The following is a 27,140-nucleotide window of genomic DNA, read 5'->3' as shown; positions in this document are numbered from 1 at the left end:
TCACTGTCTCCACAAGAGAACCTATCTGAGGGTCCTACCTAAACAAGAACATTATAGAGATGCTCAATCACCATGTCACCATGGGGTTGGTTAGCATTGCAGTCCCTCAATTATAATCATGGTGCCCTATTCTGGAGTTACTTCTGTGGCATGAAGGCATCTGCCAATGCCTTCCAAACCACCCAAACTGCCAGGGTAAGCATTCTTATTTCCCAGGGTACACCAGTTATTCCTCACCATTATTCTGAATTTTAGAGAGTATATAGTCAAGAACCCTAAACTGTGCTCTTTTATAAGCAGGAAGCTAGTCCTAGACCAAACATCACTTTCCATCCAGCTAATGTTAAAGTTTCCTCTTATGTGCATGCTGTGCATGCCATTATCAAAGCACCAAACACAGCATTGCATTGAAGTTATCCCACTTTTTTGTTAAAGTATACATTCTTTACAGACCACCATCAGATCACAGCATTTTTTTAGAGCTATATGTCTGCATATGTCTTTTGAATTGAATTGCATTAAGTCAGGGATGTGATCCTAGGAAATTCTGAATCTCTGAGTTCTCTTTGCTGTATTTTATATTATCAACATAGAAAATGTTCCTAAAAACCTCATAATAAAAATTTTAAGCAATTTTCAACATGAATTTTCTAGAACATTGAACTTATAATTGTAAAAGTTTTTCTTATTCTTTAGTATTGCTGTCATTAAATTTTTCAAAAATATGTATGTCTCAATATCAATGTATGTTCATATTCTAATTCTATGACTAAGTCAATGTTGCTTTATTCAACTACCACAATAAGATTCTGTCACTATAATAAAAAATCCAATACTTTTCATTTTAAAATAAATATGGTAGTACAAAATAGTATTATAAAAGATTGTGGATGCTTGGATAAGCAGTGGTTAGGAAGTAGAAAATCATCATATTTCCTATATTGATCATGATTTAAAGACATAATAAAATCTTAAAATTAAGCAACTGAGTAACTGAGTAACAGAATAGAAATTGCTTTCAGTGAAAAAGCTAGTCCATCATTTTCAGTTTTAGATCACTAATTATAGAGTATTCTTAATTACTGTTTTCTATTAGTAATAGATGGTTTCATGGTAATAAAGGCAATGTAAATTTAGCTCTTTATGATTCCTTATGACCTCTCGATTTTAAAGTTGACAAATCTCCTTAGATTATAATGTTCTGTAAAATATTCCATGTATATAGGAGTCAAATGCTATCCAATGTATTTATCTCTTCAAAATTGCCCCAAACTACCCACTCAATCACAAATACCACAAATAACGTATAGGGGTACGATCTTTATTTTCTTTTGTATGATAGTACAATCTCACTCTCTCTAAAGTGGCAGATAATTTTGCCTTTTGTGAAAAAGCACAGTATTGCAGTTCATGTCATGTTTCTTCACTTATTCTACAGCATTTATTGATAGACACAATATGGCCTTTCATGGAAAATACAGTCCAATGGGCATATATTAACACTCGAGCACATTGTATCCTTGAGACTGTGTCCATTCAAGCACAATCTGGGCAACGTGAGTAGTTCTTCTTTAAGTACTCCATTTAATATAAGCCCACCGACTCATACATTTTGTAATACCCAGGTTCTCCATCAGAGCATCTAGGACCCCATGTGTTGTCACTCACAGAAGTCTGAAGTTCACCTGCAAATAATCTGAAATAAATTATCATGATCCCAAATACTCTTGTCCATGATTACAAAAATATTTAGTTATACCACCACCTTTCATTCTTGCTCTTTCTCTCTTGAAGACTTTGGACCCTATAGGCTGGTCTACACTCCATTCATCACCATTGGCCAGCCAAATAAGATTGTTTTTCTCTTACTATGTTATAGAAGAATATTCAGAAATTAACTTGAAGGCAGGCACTCAGAAATGTAACTTCCAATGACAAGACAAGGAAAAGAAAACAAAAGTTATCTGAGAGCAAGCTAGCAGAGGAATTAAAATAATACATTATACACTTCAAAGCCATGGTGATTTGTCTGGAAAAGTGAGGATAAAATGGGTAATTAATCTAACAGAAATGGTGTTTATATTTCACAAGGGCAGAATGATCGCTGAAGAATAAGAAATGTGGAAGGAACCTAGAAATAAAATGGTAAGACAAGCAAATATGTAAATGGATCTGCTGTCAGACAAGATAACAGCAAAAGTAAGCTGTTAACAGATGCCATCAAGAAGCATTGTAATATGCTTGGCCTAGGAGACGATATACATATAAAATTATTTATTAGTAGTTGACAGTGATGTATGAGAACATTAACGTTTCTTTATGATTGATCACTGTTTTTATTTATTCGTATCTGATCAGAATTGTGTATTAATTAGAACCTCAGCATTATTTAAAGTAGAGAAAAAGTGTAAATTTTGCTGGGCACTCACTCTTTAGAAGAGACAAAATAACCTTGAAGTGGGACCATAAAGCATCACTATTTACAGGCTACAAGTCTCAGGAGAGCCTCTTATACAGTTTCTCACAAGGCAAAAAGCATTTCTAACACCTCTTCACTTGGTTGATTCCTACTTGGTGTTGAGTATTATTCTAAGCCTTCTTTGAGCTAAATGTCCCTCCAATATACCTCCACAAATTGTATACTTCTCTTATCAGAGCAACAATTAAACCTTATTTTATTGGCTTGTATTTCCTGCTAGACTGTAACTTGGAGCGAAACTGTATTTTGCTGACTAATATAGATCCAGATCTAACAAAGTTACAAGAACATAGTAGGCAGTCAGCAAATATTTATTGAAGTAATGAAAGAGTGCTTAGATAGGAGTGATGACTTACAAAAGAGTCAAAAATATCTAGTTTTTAAACTAGATTTCTTTTAAGAAATTTGTCATTTCTTGATAGGCACTCCTAAAGAATCTTAAAGTGGGTTGATGTTATGGCCCCTAGGAAATGTATGCCTGTTAGAAGCTTAGGCTTCTAGGAAGTAGACATCCAACCTAATTACATTTTCATTATGGTGACAAAGGAAGGCAAATATGCTAGACTCATTTCTATCCAAGCCTGATTCTCAGAGTCTAGCAGTTCATTTTATAGCGTTCATGATACCATGTTTCGTATATTTAGAATTACTTCTAATAACTGAAACCCAATAAGACTAAATTCTGCAGTGAAGATAAAATTACACTGAAAGTTCATGAGCTTTAAAGTGCCAACTGCAGTACAACCCCATTGCAATTGCTTGTGACTGTACCATAACCATGTTTTATGAAGAGACAACCTATAAATAAGTTAGCATTTTAATCATTATTTGGTACATATGAACACTTTATTTTTCCCCTCTATTTTTTAATAGTTAACATATGCCTTGAATGGTAGTTTTTCAGTTATTAATAACTTCTTTTAATATAAAATTTAAAAAGATTTTTAGTCCTTGTATCTGATTATCCAAGAATTTCATTGTGGATAATTTTATTTTAAAATTTATTTTCAAGTTACAAAAATGAACATATTAATTTTAAGGAAAAAGGAAACAAGTATAACAACACACAAAATGTTATATATTACATTTAAATTTTTAAAGAACAAACACTACTAAAATGGTTGGGATGATTTGATAGGGTATTTTTGTACTATGGTGATTGTTTTTACTACATAGTGTAACAGTTTGATTATTTCTGCAGAAACACTGAAGCTTTTTTAAATTTTGAATTATTTGAACACAAAGATCTACAAATAAGAATGTACAAAAATGTAAAAATATTTTAAAAATCAATTACATACTGAGCCTGCAGCAAATACTATGAGAACTAAACAACAATGTGATGAAGATCATTTCTTTCAGGATAACAAAAAACAATTAGTTTAATATCTAGAAAAGGAATTTTACAAGAGAGAAATTCAATTTTCCCTCATAAAAAATATTGGCAATAAAATGCATTTAAAAATACTTAATTTGATAAGTTATGATATCCTCTCACTCAATAATCAAGTAACTATTTCTTAGTAATTCACTATTGTACCTAATACAGGTGTAAAACCTGAACAGAATGCATCCAGCAGCTGTTTGAGAACTCTGAAAAGTAAGTGGCAAGGAGACTGGGAAGAAAATCGGAATTCAAAGTACCATTGAAAGGGCAGTGAGTTTTAACTTTTATTTTACTCTAGCATCTCCTGGCCTGGACTCAATTCAGCAGGAAATCTGGAAATAGAATTTGATTGTAAACAGATAAAGTGCCAGGAGAATTCCTCCAGTTCTGGCTTAAGAAGCTCAAGGAGTGGAAAAGCAATCTCCCAACACTCAGAGAATGCAGGAACTCCCTTTTTCTTTCTTGTTCTCCATTCTCTCATGTCCCTGCCCCCAAGCAATCCAATAGTGGCTCAAAGACCATGGCTGAGGCAGCAATGGGAGGTACAAGAGCTGAAAACTCTAAGGGAGGAAAACTTTCATTTCCAGTCACAGAAGCTGTAATTAAAGCAAATAAGGTAATTTTTCCCCACCCTCTTTGAAATGGTTTGGCCCTGTGTCCCCACCCAAGTTTCATATTGAATTGTAATCCCCACATGTCTAGGGAGGGACCTGTAATGCCACACGTCAAGGGAGATAGGTGATTGGATCGTGGGAGGGTTCCCCCATGCTGTTCTCATGATAGTCAGTGAGTTCACAAGAGATCTGATGATTTTATATGTGTTTGGAAGTTCCTCCTTTGGTCTTCTCTCTCACCTTCCACCCTGTAGGAAACGCCTGCCTCCCCTTCCACCAGAATTGTAAGTTTCCTGAGGCCTCCCCAGCCATGCAGAACTGTGAGTCAATTAAACCTCTTTTCTTTATAAATTACCCAGTCTCAGGCAGTCCTTTATAACAGTGAGAACATGGAGTAACACATTCTTTTATTATCTTGTTGCTTTGTACCAGATGTGGAGAGAGTCACAAGAAGAATGTGGCAGAGTGGAGTAATAAAGACACAGTAAGAGGACTGATGAGGGGAGCCCCAGGAAACAGGAAAGTACAGGAAAGAGTGCAGATACAAAATCTTGAAATCTTGAAATAAAATACAGTTGATATTTCAACAACAAAAGATTGAACTGCATGAGTCTACATAGTGGATATTTTTCAATAAATACAGTCAGCCCTCTGTATTGGCAGGTTCCATGTCCACAATCAAACATGGACTGCAAGTACAATATTCATGGAATGTGAAACCTGGGTATACAAAGGCAACCTTTTGTATCTGAGTGTTCCACAGGGCTGACTGTGGAACTTGAGTATGCACAGATTTTGGTATCCACAGGGGGGTCTTAACCAATCCTCTGCAGATAGGGAGGAATGATTATAGAAAACATAAAAAAGAACCAGATAGATATTTTAGAACTAAAAGATACAAAAACAAATTTTAAAACTTTGGCTCACTAGCAGAATAGAGAGGACAAAAAAAAAAAAAAAAAACTAATGAGTTCGAAGATAGAGCAATAGAAATTATCGTCATCCACCCTTATGCAAGGTTTTGCTTACCCATGGTCAACTGCAGTCTGAAATATTAAATAGAAAATCCAGAAGAAACAATACACAACTTTTAAAACATGTGTGGTTCTGAGCAGCATGATGAAATCTCACACCGTCCCACTTTGTCCCAATCAGGACATGAAATCATCCCTTTATCAAAGCATATCCACACTGTGTATTACATGTGCCCATTAGTCTCTTAGTGGCCATATTTGTTGTCACATCAACTGTTGTGGTACAGCAGAGCTTGTATTCAAGTAACCCTTATTTTACTTACTATTGTCCCCAAGGTACAAGTAGTGATGCCGGCAATTCGGATATGCAAAAGAGAAGCCATCAGGTGCTACTTTTAAGTGAAAATGTTGTTAAAAGAAAGACTTCAGTGGAATTAAATTTGAAAGAGTTTAATTGAGCAATTAATGCTTTACAAATTGGAAAGCATCCCAAGCCAGGGTATGCTCAGAGACTTCAGCATAGCCATGTGGTGGAAGAAGATTTATGAACAGAAAAAGGAAAGTAACCCACAGAAATCAGAAGGAAGGTGCAGAAACACCTGGATTAGTTACTGCTCGGTTTTTACCTTATGTGAACATGGTTTGAATAGCTGGCTGCATTTGATTGGCCAAAACTCAGTGATTGGCACAAGAATAGGCTATGGTCTGTTTACATCTCCACTTGTTAATAGTTCACAATGGGGCCGGGCGCGGTGGCTCAAGCCTGTAATCCCAGCACTTTGGGAGGCCGAAACGGGCGGATCACGAGGTCAGGAGATCGAGACCATCCTGGCTAACACGGTGAAAGCCTGTCTCTACTAAAAATACGAAAAAAACTAGCCGGGCGAGGTGGCGGGCGCCTGTAGTCCCAGCTACCCGGGAGGCTGAGGCAGGAGAATGGCGTAAACCCGGGAGGCGGAGCTTGCAGTGAGCTGAGATCCGGCCACCGCACTCCAGCCCGGGTGACAGAGCAAGACTCCGCCTCAAAAAAAAAAAAAAAAAAAAAAAAGTTCACAATATACAGAGCACCCTTTAGGCTGAACTTAGAATATGTAAGGATGTAGCTTTAGGCTAAACTTGATTTAATAAGGTGAAAGTTTTCGATTTAATAAAGAAATCAAATAAATCATATGTCGAGATTACTAAGATCTACAGTAAGAATGAAGGTTCTATTTGTGAAATTGTAAAGAAGGAAAAGGAAATGTGCACATACTCTACACAGGGTTTGATACTATCTGCCTTTCAAACAACCACGAGGGGTCTTGGAACGTAACCCCTGAGGATAAGGGGGAACTATGGTATATGATCTGAAAAGCAGGGGGAAATGATTAAGAAAGTTAAACAGAACCTCAGGAACCTGTGGTGTGATAATGAAAGAACTAATATTTGTGTTATTTTAGTCACAGAGACAAAAAAGAATATATTAACGTTTAAAACTTTGAAGAAATAAGGGCTGAAAATAACCCAAATGTGAAGAACAGGCATTAAGCTACAGATTCAAAAAATTCAGCAAACACAAACAGAAAAATAACAACAACAATGAAAAAACGCCCAGAGCCATCCTATTCCAACTGCTGAAAACTAGAGACAAAGAAAGTATCATGAAAAAAGCCAAATAAAAATGATGTATTACTTATAGGGAAACATTTATTCTAATGACTGCAGCTGTTTCATTGAGGCCAGAAGGAAGTGAAACAACATTTATAAAGTGTTGAAAGAAAATAATTTTCAACCCAGAATTCCATATTCAGAGAAAATGTCTTTTAGGAATTAAGATAAAATATTCTCAGATGGATAATAAACTAAAAAATGTGTTGCCAGCAGATCTGTTCTACAAGAATCATTAAAGGAACTTCTTCAGACAGAAGGAAAATAATACCCAAAAGATGCCTGTAGCATGGAGAATGAAGGAAGAACAACAGAAATGTTAAGCATCTCAGTAAATATAACAAAGTCTTCTTGTCTTCTGTAGTTGTTTAAAGTGTGTTTGATCTTTAAAAGCAAAAATTGTAACATTCTCTCATGCATTTTGAATGTATGTAGATATAATACATTATGGTAAATACAACTGAAGAGGGAACTATATGGTGAAAAGGTAACTGGCTGTTTTATGCAGGATAAACTATAAGAAAACAAAATTAGATGTGGGAGCTACAATTACAATGTGACTGACTACAGGAAAGTGATCTTTAAAGTCAGAAGCAAGAATTATCAGGAATAGATTTGAAGTGGTGTAAAGTGAAATTCTTAATATAGCAAATAAATTCTCAGAATCTGATCCATACTTACCATTACAGCTTCATATCACTCTCCTTTTCCTTGTACTATATATTCTACTTATGCAAATTACCTGCAATTCTCTGTGTATTCTACACTTACATGCCTCTATGACTCTTGTATAAGTTGCCTCTTCTTGTAAGATTGACCTCCTTCCTTCCTTTCTCCACCTGGCTAATTAAATTCGCTCATCAAGATTAGTTCAGGTGTTTCTTCCTGAGATAACTCCCTCCAAAGTTAGGTTTCATGACGTTCTTAAGCATTCCACATAGTTTATTGCAGGGGCCATGGTGCTTAAAAAAATATACTGTCTGTTCATTTGCCTTCATATTCAATTAATAAAGAAATCTGTGCCCAATATAAAAATTTCAAACAAGAGAATAAAATACATCTTACAGAAACAACGAATACAAATTTTACATGGAGTAAACATTTGCTTCATGTATCTTTGCCTCCCCCAGATGAGTGTGTGTTTATCCAGTTTTTTTTCTTTTTACTTAAATCCTTTCTCTGATGGAGCTTTTCGTTCCAGTGGGTGAAAACAGATTATATAAAATATAAATATAATATGTTGATGCTGATAGTATCTAAGAAGAAAAATTAAACAGGATAATGGGACAAAGAAGGAGTAGGATTTATAATCATTCCAAAACAGTGTCCCTTTTGCCACATTCTGCCTTACATATTATAAATCTTGTAATGTGCAAAAACTGGAATATACTATTTAATTAGAATTTCTCTGATTATTAGTGTGTGCAGATATTTCATAGGTTAACCGACCATGCAACTGTCAGTTTACATGATTATTTCATTCAACAGACTGTAAGCTCCTTGCATCCAATAACTGCAAGTTTCATGTCCCTGGATCCTAGCATAGTACCTGGTATAAAGTAGGTTGAATGAATGTAAGAAACATTATATATATTTGTGTGCATGGCATGTGCATGTATATGTGTGTGTGTATATGTGTGTGTACAAAGCAAAAGTTCTCTTAAATCAATGCATCATAAAAACAATTTGAAAATAAATGAATATATTTAAAATAAATTTAGATTAGTTTAAAAAATGCATTTAATATGACCTCTAATACTTCTCCTAGTTAGTTGTACCTTGGTACCATTATTAGAATGATCTTAACTAATGTATTAAATTGAATGCCCAAAGGTAAAATTACTCTTATGAATAATGTTTAATGATCCTAAATTAAACATTTAGGATAATGTTTAATTATCCTAATATCATAGATTTTAGGATAATTTTCAAAACATATTTTTAAAACATAGTATTTTAAAGTCACTGTTGAATAAGCATGTGTTCTGAAATTTGGTTAATTTATTACAAATTCCTGGAACTGGAAGAATCTTAGACATCTACTTTAACTCCTTCATTTTACAAACGACAAAATTAAGAACCAGGGAAGGGACTTGCCAAGGTCTCATAGCTAATTAATGGCAGAGCCAGGATTAGAATCAATATTCTTTGACTCCTTCCTAAAGCAGTGCTCATTCTAGCACACCACAAAGCCTTTCATAGACACAGTAAATTCTAAACTTATGGATTGTACTTTAAATATTCATTTATGAATCATTTGTGACTTGAACTTGGAATTCATTTTACCCTGGAAATAATTCTTCAAATTTTACAGAATTTCTAATATAATATCCACATAAAGGAACTAATAGTTTTTAATTCAACAGCCTGCACAATGGGAAAGAATTAAAGTTAAAGGGAAGGCTAGTTTTATGTGAAAGTCCTTACACCTCATAGATGAAGTTTCATAAACACATGTTACTAATGATTCTTGCAGTTGAAAAATGCAGGATGACTTTCTAACCAGGTATTATTGTGATTCTAGAACACTTTCCCACCTTTAATATCCAACTTTGTAAGGATTAGATTATTTTTTCCCCTGTACTTAGAATATCTGCCAGATGTCTTGTAGTTGCCAGCCATCCTCAGCTGTGTGCCTTCCTGACTCCAAAACTTTTCTGTGGGAGCTTGCATTAAATATGACAGTTTCAACATACTTTTTGGCTTAAGTCCAACCAACACTGAGTATCCAGGGGAACTAAATGTTCTTATTATCTTAAGTAATGTAGGCCTACCCTAGATATGGCAGCAATGTGACTATCTCCCTAAACTCATAGGAAGTATGTAAGAGGGATGAAAGACCTAAGAAAAATCTGGGTATTGTAAGGGAAATGGATGCTGAGTGATCAATCAATAAATGTCCAGTACAGCAGGAGAGAATGTTCCTTGTTCTATGAATTTTCTTCTAGACACAAGGTCATTTTCAGATTTCACGGCAGTCTTTCCTCAACACAAAATTCACAAACTACCTCCTCTTCTACAAATCTCCTTCTACCAGTCATTTTCATACCCTGAGTTTATCAGGTTTCCCATGTACACACCATAGTTACAAAGCAGTCAGCCAAATAATTTTCTGCTTTGTAAATGAACATAAACATAATGCATATATACATATCTGTGTCTTAGACCAGTATAATTGTATAGCTAAAGACCGACTGATTTTTAATAAATCACTTTTATTGAAAAACATAAAAAATTACATTAAACAAGGGCAAATCCAGACATTTGATGGTTGTGTATTAAAATAACATTTTTCATGTATATTAACTGAAATTCATTAACTGAAATTCATAGCTTATCTTCCTGCAGATAAGCTCTGACTAAGCAAAGTAAAAAGAGAATAAAAAGTTGGCATTAGGGTTCAAAGAAAAGTAGAAGACTATAAAATTACATATGATATGAAGCCTAGAATTTCCTACAGCTACATCCCGTAGTTTCATCTCTCTGCAGAAAAGACAAAAGATAAAGAAAGAAAAGCAAAAAGCAGACAGAATGAAGGAAGATGTAAGAGGAAACTACTGCATGTGAATGATTATAATGGAAAAACTAAAACTCTTTATTAACCGTGGAATATAATTTACAAAATGGCGTTACTTTTATTATCATGTACTAAATACACACCCACACACAAATAAGAATTATTTAGAGAGAAGAAATTCAAGGGAAGCTAAAAATAATAATATTCAAGTATAGTAAAACCCAGGCAAAACAAAATTAAGAAGTGCTTAATTAAAAACATTTTCACATAACTTTTAATACACATATTAAGCATTAACAGGACATCAAAGGAAGTGCTTTATTTTAGGAGGATTTTCAGCAATTATGTTGAAACCAATAGTATTTTCATTAAACAGAAAATTCTGATTAACTAGTATACCTCATACACACTTAAGTATTATTTTAACCTGAATTTCAAATATATACATATATGATATATAGAAGTAGATATATGGATATATAGTCAGGATGCTTAAACAGTCTTTTCACAGAGAATAAACTCTAAAATGCAGTATTTACATTTGGAAAGTCTAAGATATTGGTATTCATCTTTTAAAAACAGTTTGAATTCCCTATCTCTGAAGACTTCTAAATGGGGTATGAGTCAAAAGTAGTCAAGCTTAAGTGAGTACATTGATGTGCTACTACAGAGAACTCCAAAGACAGTCCACTAAAGATCTAATATGCAAAGCCAACCTTTGAGGTTTTTTTTAAAGGACAAAAAGTGTGTAAATTTTCTAATAAGAAAAAGCTTGAAGTCACTATTAATAAATTAACCTAGTCATATTTTCTATTTCTTTTTTGTTTATACAGGGTCTCACTCTCACCCGGCTGAAGTACACTGGTGCAACCATGGCTCACTGCAGCCTCCACCTCCTGGGTTCAGGTGATACTCCCACCTCAGCCTCCCAGGTAACTGGAACTACAGGCATGTGCCACCACACCTGGCTAATTTTTTGTATTTTTTGGAGCAATGGGGTTTCTCCATGTTGCCCAGACTAGTCTCAAACTCCTGGGCTCAAGGAATCTGCCTGCCTTGGCCTCCAAAGTGCTGGAATTATTTTGTCTTAATACTTTGTGGTGTGAGCCACTGCACCCAACGCTAGTCATGCTTTCTGAAAACATAACCAGCCATTAGCTCCTTAAAACTTGTAATGTTTTATTTACAGGAAGTATGAACTATGGAGATCCAGCTGCCTTCTGATTATGAATGAGAATAAAATATTAATTCTACTTCTAAGAAAATAATGTGCAATTATGTGAAAGCATTCATATAAACCAAGGGAGAAAAGTGAAAAGTAATTTTCTGTGTTGTCCCATATGTGAGTGAGGTTTCTTAGATTCATCATTTATCATCATTGCATTGCAATTTTTATTACCACAGCTATCCTTAACCAGCCCAAATATAAATTTCTGCTTCTCCTTCTAGTTGTCATTAAACATTTCCATGAAGTCTTTCTAGTCTCTCCTGAAAAGGTATGGGTCCTTCTTTTTACTGTGTTCCCATAGCACTTTGAACACACCTCCATTATCACAGTTAAATAACTGCAGTTCAGTGCTTGTTTGCATGACCATTTCTGAAGTAGGTTTTAATTTCCTAGAGAAAAATATTATATTATTTTGCCAAAGTAACTTCTACTTTGGGGAGTTCAATATATACTTGTCAAATGAATGAATAATTGAAACTTTGTGCCAAAGAGTAATTTCTTCAATAAATTATATAATAGAGGTAGGAGTTGAGACACAAGACAGTTTTTCTGACCCATTTTCCATTCCCACACTCTTTCTATTACAATAGAAAAGGCCTATCACTGTCTCCTTAATACAAAAAAGAAAGTATTTCCTGCTCCTTTAAAGGCCAGTCTCTCCACTTCTACTCTATTCTCAGTTTCTCATAGAGTTTGCATTATCTCTCTGTACATTATCAATTATTATCTTAAGCTTAATTATTCCCATCTTTAAATAATGACTGTCACAGTTTTCATAAGTAATGTAGGTAAAACGATTTTAAAAATTAACTGTTAGGTAATATAATGGAATAAATGCTTATAAGTAAACATGTCAAATAATTTAGAATCTAAAGTTATATTAAATTAAGTAATAGATATTAATTAAATGTCTGGGCTATTTCCTATCTAAAAAATTGTAAGAAAATATTTTTCTCAAAAAAAGTGTTCTTAAAGGAAAATGATTTTTGTCTTATTCGAAGTTATGTAAATGTTATTTATAAAACAGGGCAGGCCGGAGCGCCAGGAGGAGGCCGCGGGAACGTCCCCGTCACCTTGTCTCGGGTCCTAGGCGCTGCTTCCCGCCAAAACACGCTTATCGCGCGTCCGGGCCTCCCACCTCGCGGAAGGGGCTCCCCACCACTTGGATTTCTGTTGCAGGTTGAGAACAAAAAGATGCACCTGGACTTTCCCTGGAGCCCTCTGCGTGGTTGAGCTTCGGTGGAATTTCGGGGCTCTTGGCTGCCAGCCGCGCTTGCCTGGTAGCAACAGAAACCAGTCCCTCTGGCCTCGGTGCCACCAAAAAGCCACACCCAAGATCACCTGACACCCACCCTGTCAAGTGTCCATGATGCTGGGCCCTGAGGGAGGTGAAGGCTTTGTGGTCAAGCTCCGTGGCCTGCCCTGGTCCTGCTCTGTTGAGGACGTGCAGAACTTCCTCTCTGACTGCACGATTCATGATGGGGCCGCAGGTGTCCATTTCATCTACACTAGAGAGGGCAGGCAGAGTGGTGAGGCTTTTGTTGAACTTGGATCAGAAGATGATGTAAAAATGGCCCTGAAAAAAGACAGGGAAAGCATGGGACACCGGTACATTGAGGTGTTCAAGTCCCATAGAACCGAGATGGATTGGGTGTTGAAGCACAGCGGTCCCAACAGTGCGGACAGCGCCAACTATGGCTTCGTGCGGCTTCGAGGACTCCCATTTGGATGCACAAAGGAAGAAATTGTTCAGTTCTTCTCAGGGTTGGAAATCGTGCCAAACGGGATCACATTGCCTGTGGACCCCGAAGGCAAGATTACAGGGGAAGTGTTTGTGCAGTTTGCCTTGCAGGAGTTAGCTGAGAAGGCTCTAGGGAAGCACAAGGAGAGGATAGGGCACAGGTACATCGAGGTGTTTAAGAGCAGCCAGGAGGAAGTTAGGTCATACTCACATCCCCCTCTGAAGTTCATGTCTGTGCAGCGGCCAGGGCCCTATGACCGGCCCGGGACTGCTAGGAGGTATATTGGCATCGTGAAGCAGGCAGGCCTGGAGAGGATGAGGCCCGGTGCCTACAGCACAGGCTACGGGGGCTACGAGGAGTACAGTGGCCTCAGTGATGGCTACGGCTTCACCACCGACCTGTTCGGGAGAGATCTTAGCTACTGTCTCTCTGGAATGTATGACCACAGATACGGCGACAGTGAGTTCACAGTGCAGAGCACCACGGGCCACTGTGTCCACATGAGGGGTCTGCCATACAAAGCGACCGAGAACGACATTTACAACTTCTTCTCTCCTCTCAACCCTGTGAGAATCCATATTGAAATCGGCCCAGATGGAAGAGTGATGGGCGAAGCAGATGTTGAGTTTGCTACTCATGAAGAAGCTGTGGCAGCTATGTCCAAAGACAGGGCCAATATGCAGCACAGATACATAGAACTCTTCTTGAATTCAACAACAGGGGCCAGCAATGGGGCATATAGCAGCCAGGTGATGCAAGGCATGGGGGTGTCTGCTGCCCAGGCCACTTATAGTGGCCTGGAGAGCCAGTCAGTGAGTGGCTGTTATGGGGCTGGCTATAGTGGGCAGAACAGCATGGGTGGCTATGACTAGTTTTGTTAGGAACATTTGAGTTATTTCAATCAAATTTTCACAGGCAGCCAACAAGCAGTTAAGAGCAGTTATAATAGAGGAAGCTGGGGGACCCATTTTGCACCATGAGTTTGTGAAATCTGGATTAAAAAATTACCTCTTCAGTGTTTTCTCATGCAAAATTTTCTTCTAGCATGTGATAATGAGTCAACTAAAACTATTTTCAGCTTTTCTCAATTAACATTTTGGTAGTATACTTCAGAGTGATGTTATCCGAGTTTAAGTAGTTTAAGTATGTTAAATGTGGATCTTTTACACCACATCACAGTGAACACACTGGGGAGACGTGCTTTTTTGGAAAACTCAAAGGTGCTAGCTCCCTGATTCAAAGAAATATTTCTCATGTTTGTTCATTCTAGTTTATATTTTCATTTAAGATCCTTTAGGTTAAGTTTAAGCTTTTTAAAAGTTAGTTTTGAGAATTGAGACACAATACTAATACTGTATGAATTGGTGAGGCCTTGACTTAAAACTTTCTTTGTACTGTGATTTCCTTTTGGGTGTATTTTGCTAAGTGAAACTTGTTAAATTTTCTGTTAACTAAATTATTTTCTTAAAATAAAGACTTTTTCACAATGACTGGCACAGATTATCTACTCAGCAAAAGATAGCAAAATGGGTGGTTGAAGATAATTCATTTTAATCGTAATGTATTTTAGTGTGAATTTAAAAATTTCATACATCAAATCTATGATCTCCCTTATATTCTTATGATGAGGCTAAATAAAAGTCTAATAAAAATGTTAAATACGTGAAAAAAAAAAAACAGGGCAAAAGGTACCAGTAAATAAGAGACATATAAAGAAACTTATAAAGAGCTACTTTGGGTAAGAAAAACTGAAGGGGGAATAATTTCATATGAAAAAAAAAATCCTGTATGGTAAACTTTTGCCCTAAAATAAAATGACTAGGATGTTTAGGATAAAATGAAAAACTCAAGCATGTCATAAATGGATTGTGTAAGTCAATAAAATTTATAAAAAGAGCCTTCATGAAAAAAAAACTTTATGTGATCAAGTTGGCTATAATTAAAAGAAAATTATTTATAATGGTCTTTCTAGAGATTGGGCTTTGATATTTAAAATACACTAATACACTAAATAATTGGTTAGAATTACAAAATTTTCTTAAGGTATTATCTCTTAATAAAATTACAAGAGGGCTGGATATGGTGGCTCACACCTGTAATCCCAGCACTGTGGGAGGCCAAGATGGGAGATCACTTGAGTCCAGGGGTTCAAGACCAGACTGGGCAACATAGTGAAACCCAATCTCTACAAAAAAGAAAAAGAAAAAATTATCCAGTATGGTGGCATGCACCTGCAGTCCCAGCTACTCTGAAGGCTGAGGTGTGAGGATCTCTAGAGCCCAGGAGATCAAGGCTGCAGTGAGCCATGATCGCACCACTGCACTACAGCCTGGGCAACAGAGTGAGACCCTATGTCAAATAATGAAACAAAAAATAATTACAAGAAATTTTGATTTATTTTTAACCCAGAAGTTCAACTTTTATTGCATCTTGCTGTTTTGAGCTTTCTTTCCTTTTTGAGAAGGGCTGAGATAATAACTCTCTCTTTCAACTTTTTAATCAGCTCCTATAACATTTTCCTCAGGTTCTAACTATTGTTGTAGCCTGATGCTAAAAATGTTTTATCTTAAAGGTCTAAAGCAAATGTTTTCTTCCAATATAACATCCTGTGCATTGGCTTTAAATTGTTCTATTAAACTAAAAATTTTCACTTATGACCCAGAATACATTCTTTCTATGTCTAAGTAATTCAAATACCATTTTCATTAGTTTTCGATTTGTAGGTTATCTAAGCGGACTTCCCATAGGGGAAAGGAATCACACTGCAGAAGATTTTTTTTTTGTCACAGGGGGGGTTCTTTGTTTTTGTTTTTTCACCTTTTGATACCTGGACTAACAAACAGATTTTACATTTTATTAAAATTATTACTATTTAATTATTATTAAGTTTTGATTTGCTTAGGAAAACTGAGGTTTTTAAAAACTTTTTAAAATTAAGTTTATTACATTCATGTAACTTTCTGTATTACATTTTTTTTACCTTAATTTAAAAATACTTTATTACTAAAAAATGCTAGCAATTATCTGAGCCTTCAGTGAGTCATAGTCTTTTTGCCAGTGGAGTGTCTTGCCTGGATGTTGATGACTGCTGACTAATCAAATTTGTGATTGCTGAAGTTTGGGGTGGCTGTGGTAATTTCTTTTTCTTTTAACTTTTGTTTTAGGTTCAGGGGTACATGTGCAAGTTTGGTATAAATTTGTGTCACAGAGGTTCATTGTACCATTTATTTCATCACCCGGGTACTAAACCTTGTACCCAATAGTTATTTTTTATAATCCTCTCCCTCCTCCCACCCTTCACCCTCAAGTAGGCCCCAGTGTCTGTTATTCCTTTCTTTGTATCACTGAGTTCTCATCATTTAGCTGCCACTTACAAGGGAGAACATGCAGTATTTCTGTAATTCTTTTAAAGTCCTTATGCTGTTAAGTTACAGGGCTTTGATTCTTGGGTCTAAAAAGGACATCAAGTCCTGCTAAATCTTAAACAAGGGCAGTAGTTAAAGCATCATCTTCAGACTTGGGGGAAGATGATAATCAAAACAAACTGTGTTCATGAGACACAGGGCCAAGAATTAAAAGTATTTCACTCCTCTAGGCCTAGAGACTATTGTGGAAGAGGTGGGCAAGTGAAATTGTAAGGGCCAATTTTGAGAGATAAAATTAATTCAGTTTCTTTATAAATTAAATGTTAATGTTGAAGGCAAACTGATGCAAGACCAGCATCAGGGTCTCTGTGTCAGATTAACAAGGTTTTCTTGGAGCATTAACCTGCCTTTATAAAAACTTATAAATGGTTATGAAAATGTTTAATGGAAGCTATATCTTATGGTCAAGATTATTTAAATTTTATAGATGTTTATAAGATTTGAGAGACAGATTTAATTGGCCTCGTGCTGTCTTTGTTAGGGCTTATTGTTTGGGAAATTAAGTCTCCTCTGTCAATGAGTAAAAGCTTTTTGCCTTTTTAAAATTTTTGAGTTATGATTTTTGGTAAATAAATGACTTATAGTGACCTGAAATTCTATTTTGTAATATCAAGTGTTTTAAACTTTGATATTTGACAAACTTTCCATAATCAAATTTTAAATTATGTTTTTTGGACCTAACTAATGCTTTGAGATATTAGGTCCCCCAAAGACCAAAAGAGATATATTCAGCTTATTTGATACACTAAAATCATATAGGAAGCGCTGTCAAATATAAAATTATGTTTAACTTTCTTTCTTTAAGCTATAATCATATAAATGTTATTAATATGTATTATAAAATCATAAAATTTCTACATTCTGCTATGTCTCAGTATATATTATCAGCAATAATTACAATTGTTATGTTAAGTTGCTGTATACCACAGAGGTGATCAGATTTTCTTGCCAATTGTATCTTTAACTGTGGCTGTTCTAAGACTTTTGTCATCCACAGACAATTGTTGTCTTGTTTTAATCCTCTTCAAAAGGCAGTTTATATTCAGCTATAGGACTCTTGTACTCTCTGATAACTTTGAAAATTGGGCCATTGAAGTGGAAAAACAAAACAGACAAAACAATTTCCAGGACTCTCATAGAAAGCTAATATATTCCTAAGAATTCCTGGCATGGACTAAACTAATAAAAGGCTGAAATAATCTTTTAATGATTTTTTTTTTTTGCTTAAAGTGTTGCTGATCCTTTTCATTTTGTTTTTCAGAGTCAAGAAAACTTTTGTTTTCTTTTGAGCTATTTACAGCTTTTAGCAAGTGAGTCAAGTATACTCCTGTAAGAAAAAGTTGGAGCATATTTCTTTCTCTCTACCTGATTTCTCCAGAATTTGGAAACTATTTGTGAATATTCTTAACTTATGGCAATATAGTTATTTGCATAAGTGCAATAAGAATCTGTTTTCTTTAGCACAGGACCCAATTGAAGACACTGGTTATCTTACCAAGGCTTTGACTGGAATGGCATATTTTCAAATATAAAGAGACTGCTTTAAATAATCAAAGGTGACTTATAAAGTCAATAAAAGCCCTTTGAGAAAACTGGCCTCATACCTTGTCTACACAGTCCCTGTACAGGGTTCCTGACCTGTGGTAAGCAAAGAATGTCACTTTCCGACAGCCTCAGGAATCCCAAGTTATCTTGTCACCTTGAGAGGAGAGCAATTTACCCAACTCATGTAAGTATTTGAAAGCACAGATAAATCTGTGGCTGGGCTCAATGCTTTGAAAAATCTGAGATTCCTTATGGAACAAACTTCCATCAAAGCCAATTTAAAAAGAGCCTATGTGGCAAATAATTTATTCTTGCTGTACTTTATTCAAATAATCAGGTCAAGTATAAAACTAAAACTTATTTCACAATAAATTGGTCCTACTATGATTTTATCTCTAATAAAGTTGGGTAATTAGAAAAAGAAAAATCATGTTTCAAAATAAACTATAGTACACCTGTTATTAGGTTCTGGCCTTGCCTAATGTTTTTTTAATTTTTATTATTTTCTATAAATTGGACAGAATTCTAAAGTTTTTCCTGGCTACAAGTTCCCAGAATAACATCTTACATTTTTTCCTTCTTTCTTTTCCTTTTTTCATCATTTTTCCTGATTTGAAATCACTAAAAGTTAAACTGAGAAAACTGGAACTAGACAACTTAAACTTCAGAAGAAAATAATAGCAACGTATGTATATGTACAAACACACACACTTACATATATGTATGTGTATATAGATTGTGTGTATATATATTATATAAATATATAATATACCATTTCATACCTTCCTACTGATGTATGGACTTTAGAATAATACGGCGTTTATGGGTTTTCCAGGATTGCTCTCCCTTTTTTTGTTCGTTTGTAGTTTTATTTCTCTCTTCCTCCCCCTATTTTTTTTCTTTGTAGTACGTGAAACTGCACAATTAATAATGAGCTTTTCTAATAACATGAGATCTTTCTAGAAATAAACCATCCTACCCATGAGAGATGAGACAAAACTCAAGACCACAGACTCATTTTCTTCTAAAACATTTTCTCTGAAGATTTTAAAAAGAAAAGGGGAGAGAAATTCGAAAGAAAATTTTAAAAAAGTGGGAGCCCAATTCACTATGCCAAAAGGAAAAAAAAGTACCTGAAAGCTGAATCATGCAAGAAGCTGCCTTTCCTTTTGTTTCTAAGCAAATATCTACAGATAAAAGGTTAAAAATCTTCACAGGAGGCCGGGTGCGGTGGCTCACGCCTGTAATCCCAACACTTTGGGAAGCGGAGGCGGTCGGATCACCTGAAGTCAAGAGTTCGAGACCAGCCTGGCCAATATGGTGAAACCCCGTCTCCACTAAAAACACAAAAATTAGCCGGGCGTGATGGCAGGCACCTGTAATCCCAGCACTCAGGAGGCTGAGGCAGGAGAATCGCTTGAATCCAGGAAGTGTAGGTTGCAGTGAACTGAGATTGCGCCATTGTACTACAGCCTGGGTAACAAGAGCAAGACTTTGTCTCAAAAAAAAGAAAAAAAATATATTCACAGGAAGTTACTATGTTCACCTTATCTTATGTAAAGTGACAATATACTGAGCCTGAGGTGAATACATAATTGACTATTCCCATACCTGTTCCTTTTCTCTTGCAACATATGAATTCAGTAATGTGACCACACTCTCCCTCTTTCCCCTCCAGCCTGCTTTTCCCCTGAAACCATCAAAATCACCTATGGAGAAAGTACAGACCTGTCTCCTGGGCATGTCCTCAACTTTGACAAAATAAACTTTGAAAGTGATTGAAACCTGTCTCAGTTACCTTTTGGTTTACACCCAAATGGTTTTTTTTCCTGTAAATCAACCTATTACATACAAATACAGCACAGAATTATATGGGATATGGCAACATGACTACAAGTACCTGTCACTGTCCTACCAGTTTTTCTCAGTAGATGTGGATGGTCCATTTTATACCATAGGCTTTAACAGAATCTTTGGAGAACTTAGGGACTTTCATCTACTTGGTACTAGGTGGGATATCAGTGGTCTCTGAAGGTAAAACTCCTCAAAAACATTCAAAGGTCTCAAGAACGCTTAGCTGTAAAACATCTGCATTTCTCAGGAAGAGAGCACTTTATTGTGAGCAATTGTATTAGGCCATTCTTGCATTACTATAAAGAAATACCTGAGACTGGGTAATTTATAAAGAAAAGAATTTAAATTGGCTCACGATTTTGCAGGCGGTACAGGAAACATAGCACGGGGTATCTGCTTGGCTTCTGATGAAGTCTCAGGAAGTTTACAAGCATGGTGGAAGGCTAACGGGGGAGCAAGCATGTCATATGGCCAGAGCAGGAGCAAGTGAGAGAGAGTGGGCAGTTCCATGCACTTTTAAATGACGAGATCTCCTGTGAACTCAGAGAGAGAGCTCACTTATGATCAAGGGGATGGCCTAAGCCATTCATGAGGAATCTGCTCCCATGATCCAAACATATCCCACTAGGACCCACCTCCAGCATTAGGAATTACAATTAAACATGAGATTTGGGCAAGGGCAAATATCCAAACTATATCAGCAATCCTGAAAAATCTCCCAAATACAATTATATAGTTGCTCTGACATCTATATAGAGTGTTGTAACATACTGGAATGATATAGAATCTTACCTAAGAGCTCAATGGCATCCATGCCCTTGAGAAAAGTCATTGTCATCAGCATTCTTGAAAACATGTCTTTTACTTGAGACCTTTGGAGGGTAAATGAGAGAAATCTAAACTGACTTGTTTAAAAAAAAACTGTTATTGTCTCATTTAATAAAATTTCAGGATTCTAAGCGAACCACAGAAAGACTAAAATTAGCACTCTCTAGCTCTCCTTTCTGCTTCTCTTTGGCCATCAGTGCATTTCACCTGACTAGAGAGTCTCCATTCGGGTGTAACTATAACCACATTGGCTCCTGGCTCATAGCCTCTCATCTTAGTCACCAGAAAGAGAAGGCTTTTCCCTCTTAATCCAGTTTTTAAAAATCTTATTGACTCAGCTTGGGTCATGTGACAACCTCATTGGAATGGGTTGAGCAAAACACTGTGACTCAGTTGGAGCAAGTGTTCACTCCTAGATCCCTGAGACAAGAAAGAAAATTCTCTCAGAATACATTTTAGAGCTAGAGAGGGCCAGGCACGGTGGCTCACACCTTTAATCCCAGCACTTTGGGAGGCCATAGGTGGAAGGATTACTTGAGGTCAGGAGTTTGAGACCAGCCTGGCCAACATGGTGAAACCCGTCCCTACTAAAAATACAAAAATTAGCCAGGCGTGGTGCCACACACCTGTAGTCCCAGCTACTCAGGAGGCTGAGACAGGAGATCACTTGAACCTGGGAGGTGGAGGTTGTAGTGAGCCAAGATTGTACCACTGCACTATAGCCTGAATGACAGAGCAAGACTCTGCCTCAAAAAAAAAAAAAAAAAAGCTAGAGAAGTATCTTCCCAAATGAGGCTATTTTTCCAAATGAGGAGGTATACTTTTCCCAAAAGAATGAGAGCTGATTGCCAGACAAGACAATACATGTCAATTGTACTTCTAATCCTAAACTATACTAGCTGTCTGAATACTTGAGGATGCAGAATTTGGGGAATGATGGTTGAAAAATAAAAAGTCATTATCTGGGAAATACTTACATAGACATAACTGATCTTCACAGAGGCTTATCTCAGTTACTGATGTTCAATTTTTTAAAAAAGTCTTCTATAAGAATACATAAATTTAAATTAAAAGCAATGCAGACAATAAAATAATCAGCAGTTCAAAGAAGAGGGTCATTCTGAGCATTTTACTATGAGTTAGTTTAAGATAAAAGGGAAAAATAATTAAAGTCTTATACATAATTCGTATTCTCAAGCCTAAATCAAGAGGAGGCAATACAGAAATAAATAATAACGACAGAACAGAAAAGTCTTCCTGGAGATGAATGAAAAACTGGGCATAAAAGAAAATTAAACAGAAGCTCAGCTGAAAGAATTATCTCAGAATTTGAAGAAAAACATAACAAAAGGAAAATTATAGAAGGAAGGATATCAGAAAAATAAGATAGATTTGGAAGATCAAATAATTAATAATCATTTCAGAAGCAGCGGGGACAAGTGGCAGGAGCAATTTAAAAGAAAAAACTAAAAATTTTCAGACCAGACCAAATATTAGACAAAATTCATGAAATAAGACTCATAACTAGACATAGTACGGTGCAATGGCTAACTTCAAGGATAAATAAATTTTACAGACTTTCAGGCATATTTTTTAAAGGTTACCAAGAAAGAAAAGAAAATTAGATTATATTGTCTATATATAAACTTCCCTTTTTATGATAAGAAAAAATTCATCCATTCACAAAATATTTATTACATTCCTACTATGTGCTATTTAGGGGCTGGAGATAGAGCAGTAATCAAACTGAATAAAGTCTTGGCCATGGAACTTATTTTCTAGTGGTAACATATGAACTCCATGGGCAGAATGAGGAAAGCCTACTAGAATAGATAACTTCTGTCTAGGTGGAAAAATTTTGTCTCACTATATATAATACAGGGTACATGCAATTCATTTTCTTTTTTAAAAATTTTTTTATTTCCATAGGTTATTGGAGAACAGGTGGTGTTTGTACATGAGTAAATTCTTTAGTGGTGATTTGTGAGACTTTGGTGTACTCATCACCCGAACAGTGTGCACTGCATCCTATTTGTAGTCTTTTATCCCTCACCCCCTTCCCACCCTCTCCCCTGAGTCTCCAAAGTCCACCGTGTCATTTTTATGCCTTTGCATGCTCATAGCTTAGCTCCCACTTATGAATGAGAACATACAATGTTTGGTTTTCCATTCCTGAGTTACTTCACTTAGAATAAGTCTCCAATTTCATCCAGGTGGCTGCAAATGCCATTGATTCATTCCTTTTTATGGCTGAGTAGTATTCTATCATATATGTATACCACAATTTCTTTACCTACTTGTTGACTGATGGGCATTTAGGTTGATTCCACATTTTTGCAATTTCAAGTTGTGCTGCTATAAACATGCAAGTGCAAGTATATTTTCATACAATTACTTGTTTTCCTCTGAGTATATATCCAGTAGCGGGATTACAAAATCAAATGGTAGTTTTAATTTTAGTTATTTAGGGAATCTCCACACTGTTTTCCATAGTGATTGTACTAGTTTACTTTCCCACCAGCAGTGTAGAAGTGTTCCCTATTCATCGCATCCACACCAACATGTATTATTTTTTGATTTTTTTATTATGATCATTCTTGCAGGAGTAAAGTAACATCACATTTTGGTTCTGATTTGCATTTCCCTGAGCATTAGTGACGTCAAGCATTTTTTCACGTTTGTTGGCCATTTGTATATCTTGTTTTGAGAATTGTCTATTCATGTCCTTAGCCCATTTTTCGATGAGATTATTTTTTTCTTGCCAATTTGTTTGAGTCATTGTAGATCCTGGATATTAGTCCTTTGTCAGATGTATAAATTGTGAAGATTTTCTCCTACTCTGTGGGTTGTCTATTTACTCTGCTGACTGTTCCTTTTGCTGTGCAAAAGTTGTTTAGTTTAATTAAGTGCCAGCTATTTATCTTTGTTTTTATTGCATTTGCTTTTGGGTTCTTTGTCATGAAATCCTTGCCTAAGCTAACGTATAGAAAGGTTTTCCAATGTTATCTTTTAAAATGTTTATAGTTTCAGGTCTTAGATTTAAGTCCTTGATCCATCTTGAGTTGATTTTTGTATAAGGTGAGAGATGAGGATCCAGTTTTATTCTCCTACATATGACTTGCCAATTGTCCCAGTACTATCTGTTGAATAGGGTGTTCTTTCCCTACTTTATGTGTTTGTTTGCTTTGTCAAAGATCAGCTGGCTGTATCTGGGCTTACTTCTGCATTCTCTATTCTGCTCCATTGGTCTCTGTGACATTTTTATACCAGTACCATGTTGTTTTGGTGACTATGGCTTTACAGTATAGTTTGAAATCAGGTAATGTGATGCTTTCAGATTTATTCTTCTTGCTTAGTCTGGCTTGGCTGTGTGGAATGTTCTTTGGTTCCATACGAATTTTAGGATTCTTTTTTCTAGTTCTGTGAAGAACAATGGTGGTATTTTTGTGGGAATTACCTTGAATTTGTAGATTGCTTTTGGCAGTATGGTCATTTTTACAATATTGATTCTACCCGTCCATGAGCATGGAATGTGTTTCCATTTGTTTGTGTCATCCATGATTTCTTTTAGCCGTGTTTTGTAGTTTTCCTTGTAGAGGTCTTTCTTCTCCTTGGTGAGATATATCTAAGTTTTTTTTTGTTGTTGTTGTTGTTTGTTTTTATTTTTTGCAGCTACTGTAAAAGGGGTTGAGTTATTCATTTGATGCTCTGCTTGGTCACTGCTGGTGTATAGAAGAGCTACTGATCTGTGAACATTAATTTTGTGTCCAGAGACTTTGTGAATTATTTTATCAGTTCTAGGAGCTTTCTGGAAGAGTCTTCAGGATTTTCTAGGTAAAAAATCATATCATCAGCAAAAAGTGGCAGTTTGACTTCCTCTTTGCTGATTCGGATGCCCTTTATTTCTTTCTCTTGTCTGATTGCTCTGGCTAGGACTTCCAGTACTATGTTGAAGAGAAGTGGTGAGAGTGGGCATCCTTGTCTTGTTCCAGTTCTCAGAGGAATGCTTTCAACTTTTCCTCATTCAGTCAGCAAGTCTACCATGCTCTGGGCTGGTACTGGGGGTTGTCTGCACAGAATCATATGATGTGAACTGTCTTTGGGTCTCTCAGTCATGGACACCAGCCAGCAGAGTATTTGGGGTGTCTCCCGGGTCCTGCAGGAGCAATCTGCTTCCTTCAGATGGTCTATCAATTCTCTCAGCCCTCCTGATTTATTCCTGCAGTCATTCTGGAGCAAAAGTTCACAATGCAAGCCTCCACACTCTGCTCTTTCCATCCAAGTGGGAGCTGCCATCTAGTCCTGCCTCCCATCCACCATTCTCTCTCCAGCTACCTGAATTAAGTTCTGTGTGGCTGGAGATGCCTCACAATCATGGCAGAAGGTGAAAGGCATATCTCACATGGTGGCAGACAAAAAAAGAGAGCTCATTTTCTTACATGATACTCACTGTATCACAATGAGTAGGTTAGGTTAGGTTAGGTTAGGTTCAGCTAGAAGAGTAAATTAACAGAGGGTCATATTTCTTTCATATATAAGTCCACAGCTAGGCAGTTCATGGGCATTATAGCATCTCAGCTGCATAGCCTTCAGAGATCCAGACTCCTCCAACCCTACACATTTACCCTGTACTTTCCCTCCCATGACACACACACACACACACACACACACACACACACCTGATTAGGATTTGGGGAATCCCAGGAATCAGTATTTTAACAGGTATTGCAGGAAATCCTAAAACATGTGGCTTGTAACCCACTCTGAGAAATTCTGATGTAGAATTAGGAAAAGGACGATAAAGTGACTCTCACAGAACTGGTAATGAGAGGAAATAAAATTATGTCCAGGATTTAAACTATGCAATCAATGAATAATTGTTAAGAGCAGAGGTATGCAACGTTACCTTAAAGAAACTCAGACCACCCACATTTAACAAAAACCTAACTTTTGAATATTTTATCATCTAAAGACACTATAAATGTGAAGGTAGATGGTGCAGAGTGAATCCACAGCCACAGTGGATTATTAAGGTACTATTAAGCTGTGGTTACTTATATCAAAGGCTGTATGTGAGATGATTTTCAACTTGGGGAACTGGGCAAAAATAAATTTTGGCTTCCACAGTCTCATCTCTATTTCCTTCTGAAAGGAAAAAGAAAACAAAAAGGGAACTCCTGGGACAACGTATCATAAAGCCAGGTAAGAAACGGTTAACATTATTTTGTAACATCAATCATTTTATTTTTCCTTAACATAAGTGGAAAATTGAGTAGATTGTTCCTGGTTACCAAGTGTGTTTTGAAAATTCCTACCCACTGGTTCTGGTAGAAAACAGATGTGTTTCTGCCTAAATAACCCAAATTAAGGAAAACTCCACAGACCTACACTACCACTCCCTGAACATTTTCCTTTATCTCTTTTTACTGCATCCTATCCTCTTAAACTGCTGTTTAATTTCCAAGTGAATTCTTCCACAGTTTCAAATCACTCAAGCAATCTCCCACTGTACTAAGGGATTCTTAGCATCAGATAGTTTCAGACTGGTGACAGGGTATTTATTAAAATCACGAAGTCTGTGCTTTGCCAAGGAGACCTAAGACTAAGTCTCTTTAACTTTCGGAATGTAGTTTTTGTCATTTGAAAACTGACTTCTACTGAAGATTTATTTTCTAAGATCCTAGTGAAATTTTCAGTGTATAATCATGATCCAAACATAACCAGGATTCTTATACAGTGGTAGATTTTAAGGGAAGCAATTTGGCAAGTTGTACACAACCTTTCCCAAGCCCCACATTGTATGTACTTAAGAAAGTCTACCTATGATCCATTTTATCACCTAATCAGGGGGTTCTGAATGATCCATTTTACTGCACAATTAAGGGGTTGTGAACCTGCAT

General features: G+C 36.2%; 1 protein-coding gene and 1 long non-coding RNA gene across 3 annotated transcripts in view; one reads left to right on the top strand and one right to left on the bottom strand.

Annotated features, from left to right (window-relative positions):
• LOC105508090 overlaps nt 1-27,140 on the bottom strand; it is a 41,203-nt gene that overhangs the window by 13,154 nt on the left and 909 nt on the right. The window lies entirely within an intron of this gene.
• HNRNPF (heterogeneous nuclear ribonucleoprotein F) lies at nt 12,885-15,078 on the top strand. 2 transcript variants are annotated; one of them, XM_011936891.1, is made up of 2 exons: nt 13,161-13,206; nt 13,337-15,078. In XM_011936891.1, the coding sequence occupies exon 2, from the start codon at nt 13,417-13,419 to the stop codon at nt 14,458-14,460; it is 1,044 nt and encodes a 347-aa protein (XP_011792281.1). In that variant the 5' UTR covers nt 13,161-13,206; nt 13,337-13,416; the 3' UTR covers nt 14,461-15,078. The 2 variants fall into 2 exon arrangements, with proteins under 2 accessions (XP_011792280.1, XP_011792281.1); XM_011936890.1 differs by having other exon boundaries at nt 12,885-15,078.

Source organism: Colobus angolensis, unplaced genomic scaffold (genome assembly GCF_000951035.1).
Source record: "Colobus angolensis palliatus isolate OR3802 unplaced genomic scaffold, Cang.pa_1.0 Scaffold158, whole genome shotgun sequence".
NCBI lineage: Eukaryota > Metazoa > Chordata > Mammalia > Primates > Cercopithecidae > Colobus > Colobus angolensis.
Note: the sequence above shows the minus strand (reverse complement) of the source record. Positions and strands in the feature narration are given on the sequence as shown.

Excerpts from the sequence above, each read along its gene's own strand:
- HNRNPF (XM_011936890.1), top strand. The coding sequence starts at position 13,213 with ATGATGCTGGGCCCTGAGGGAGGTGAAGGCTTTGTGGTCAAGCTCCGT.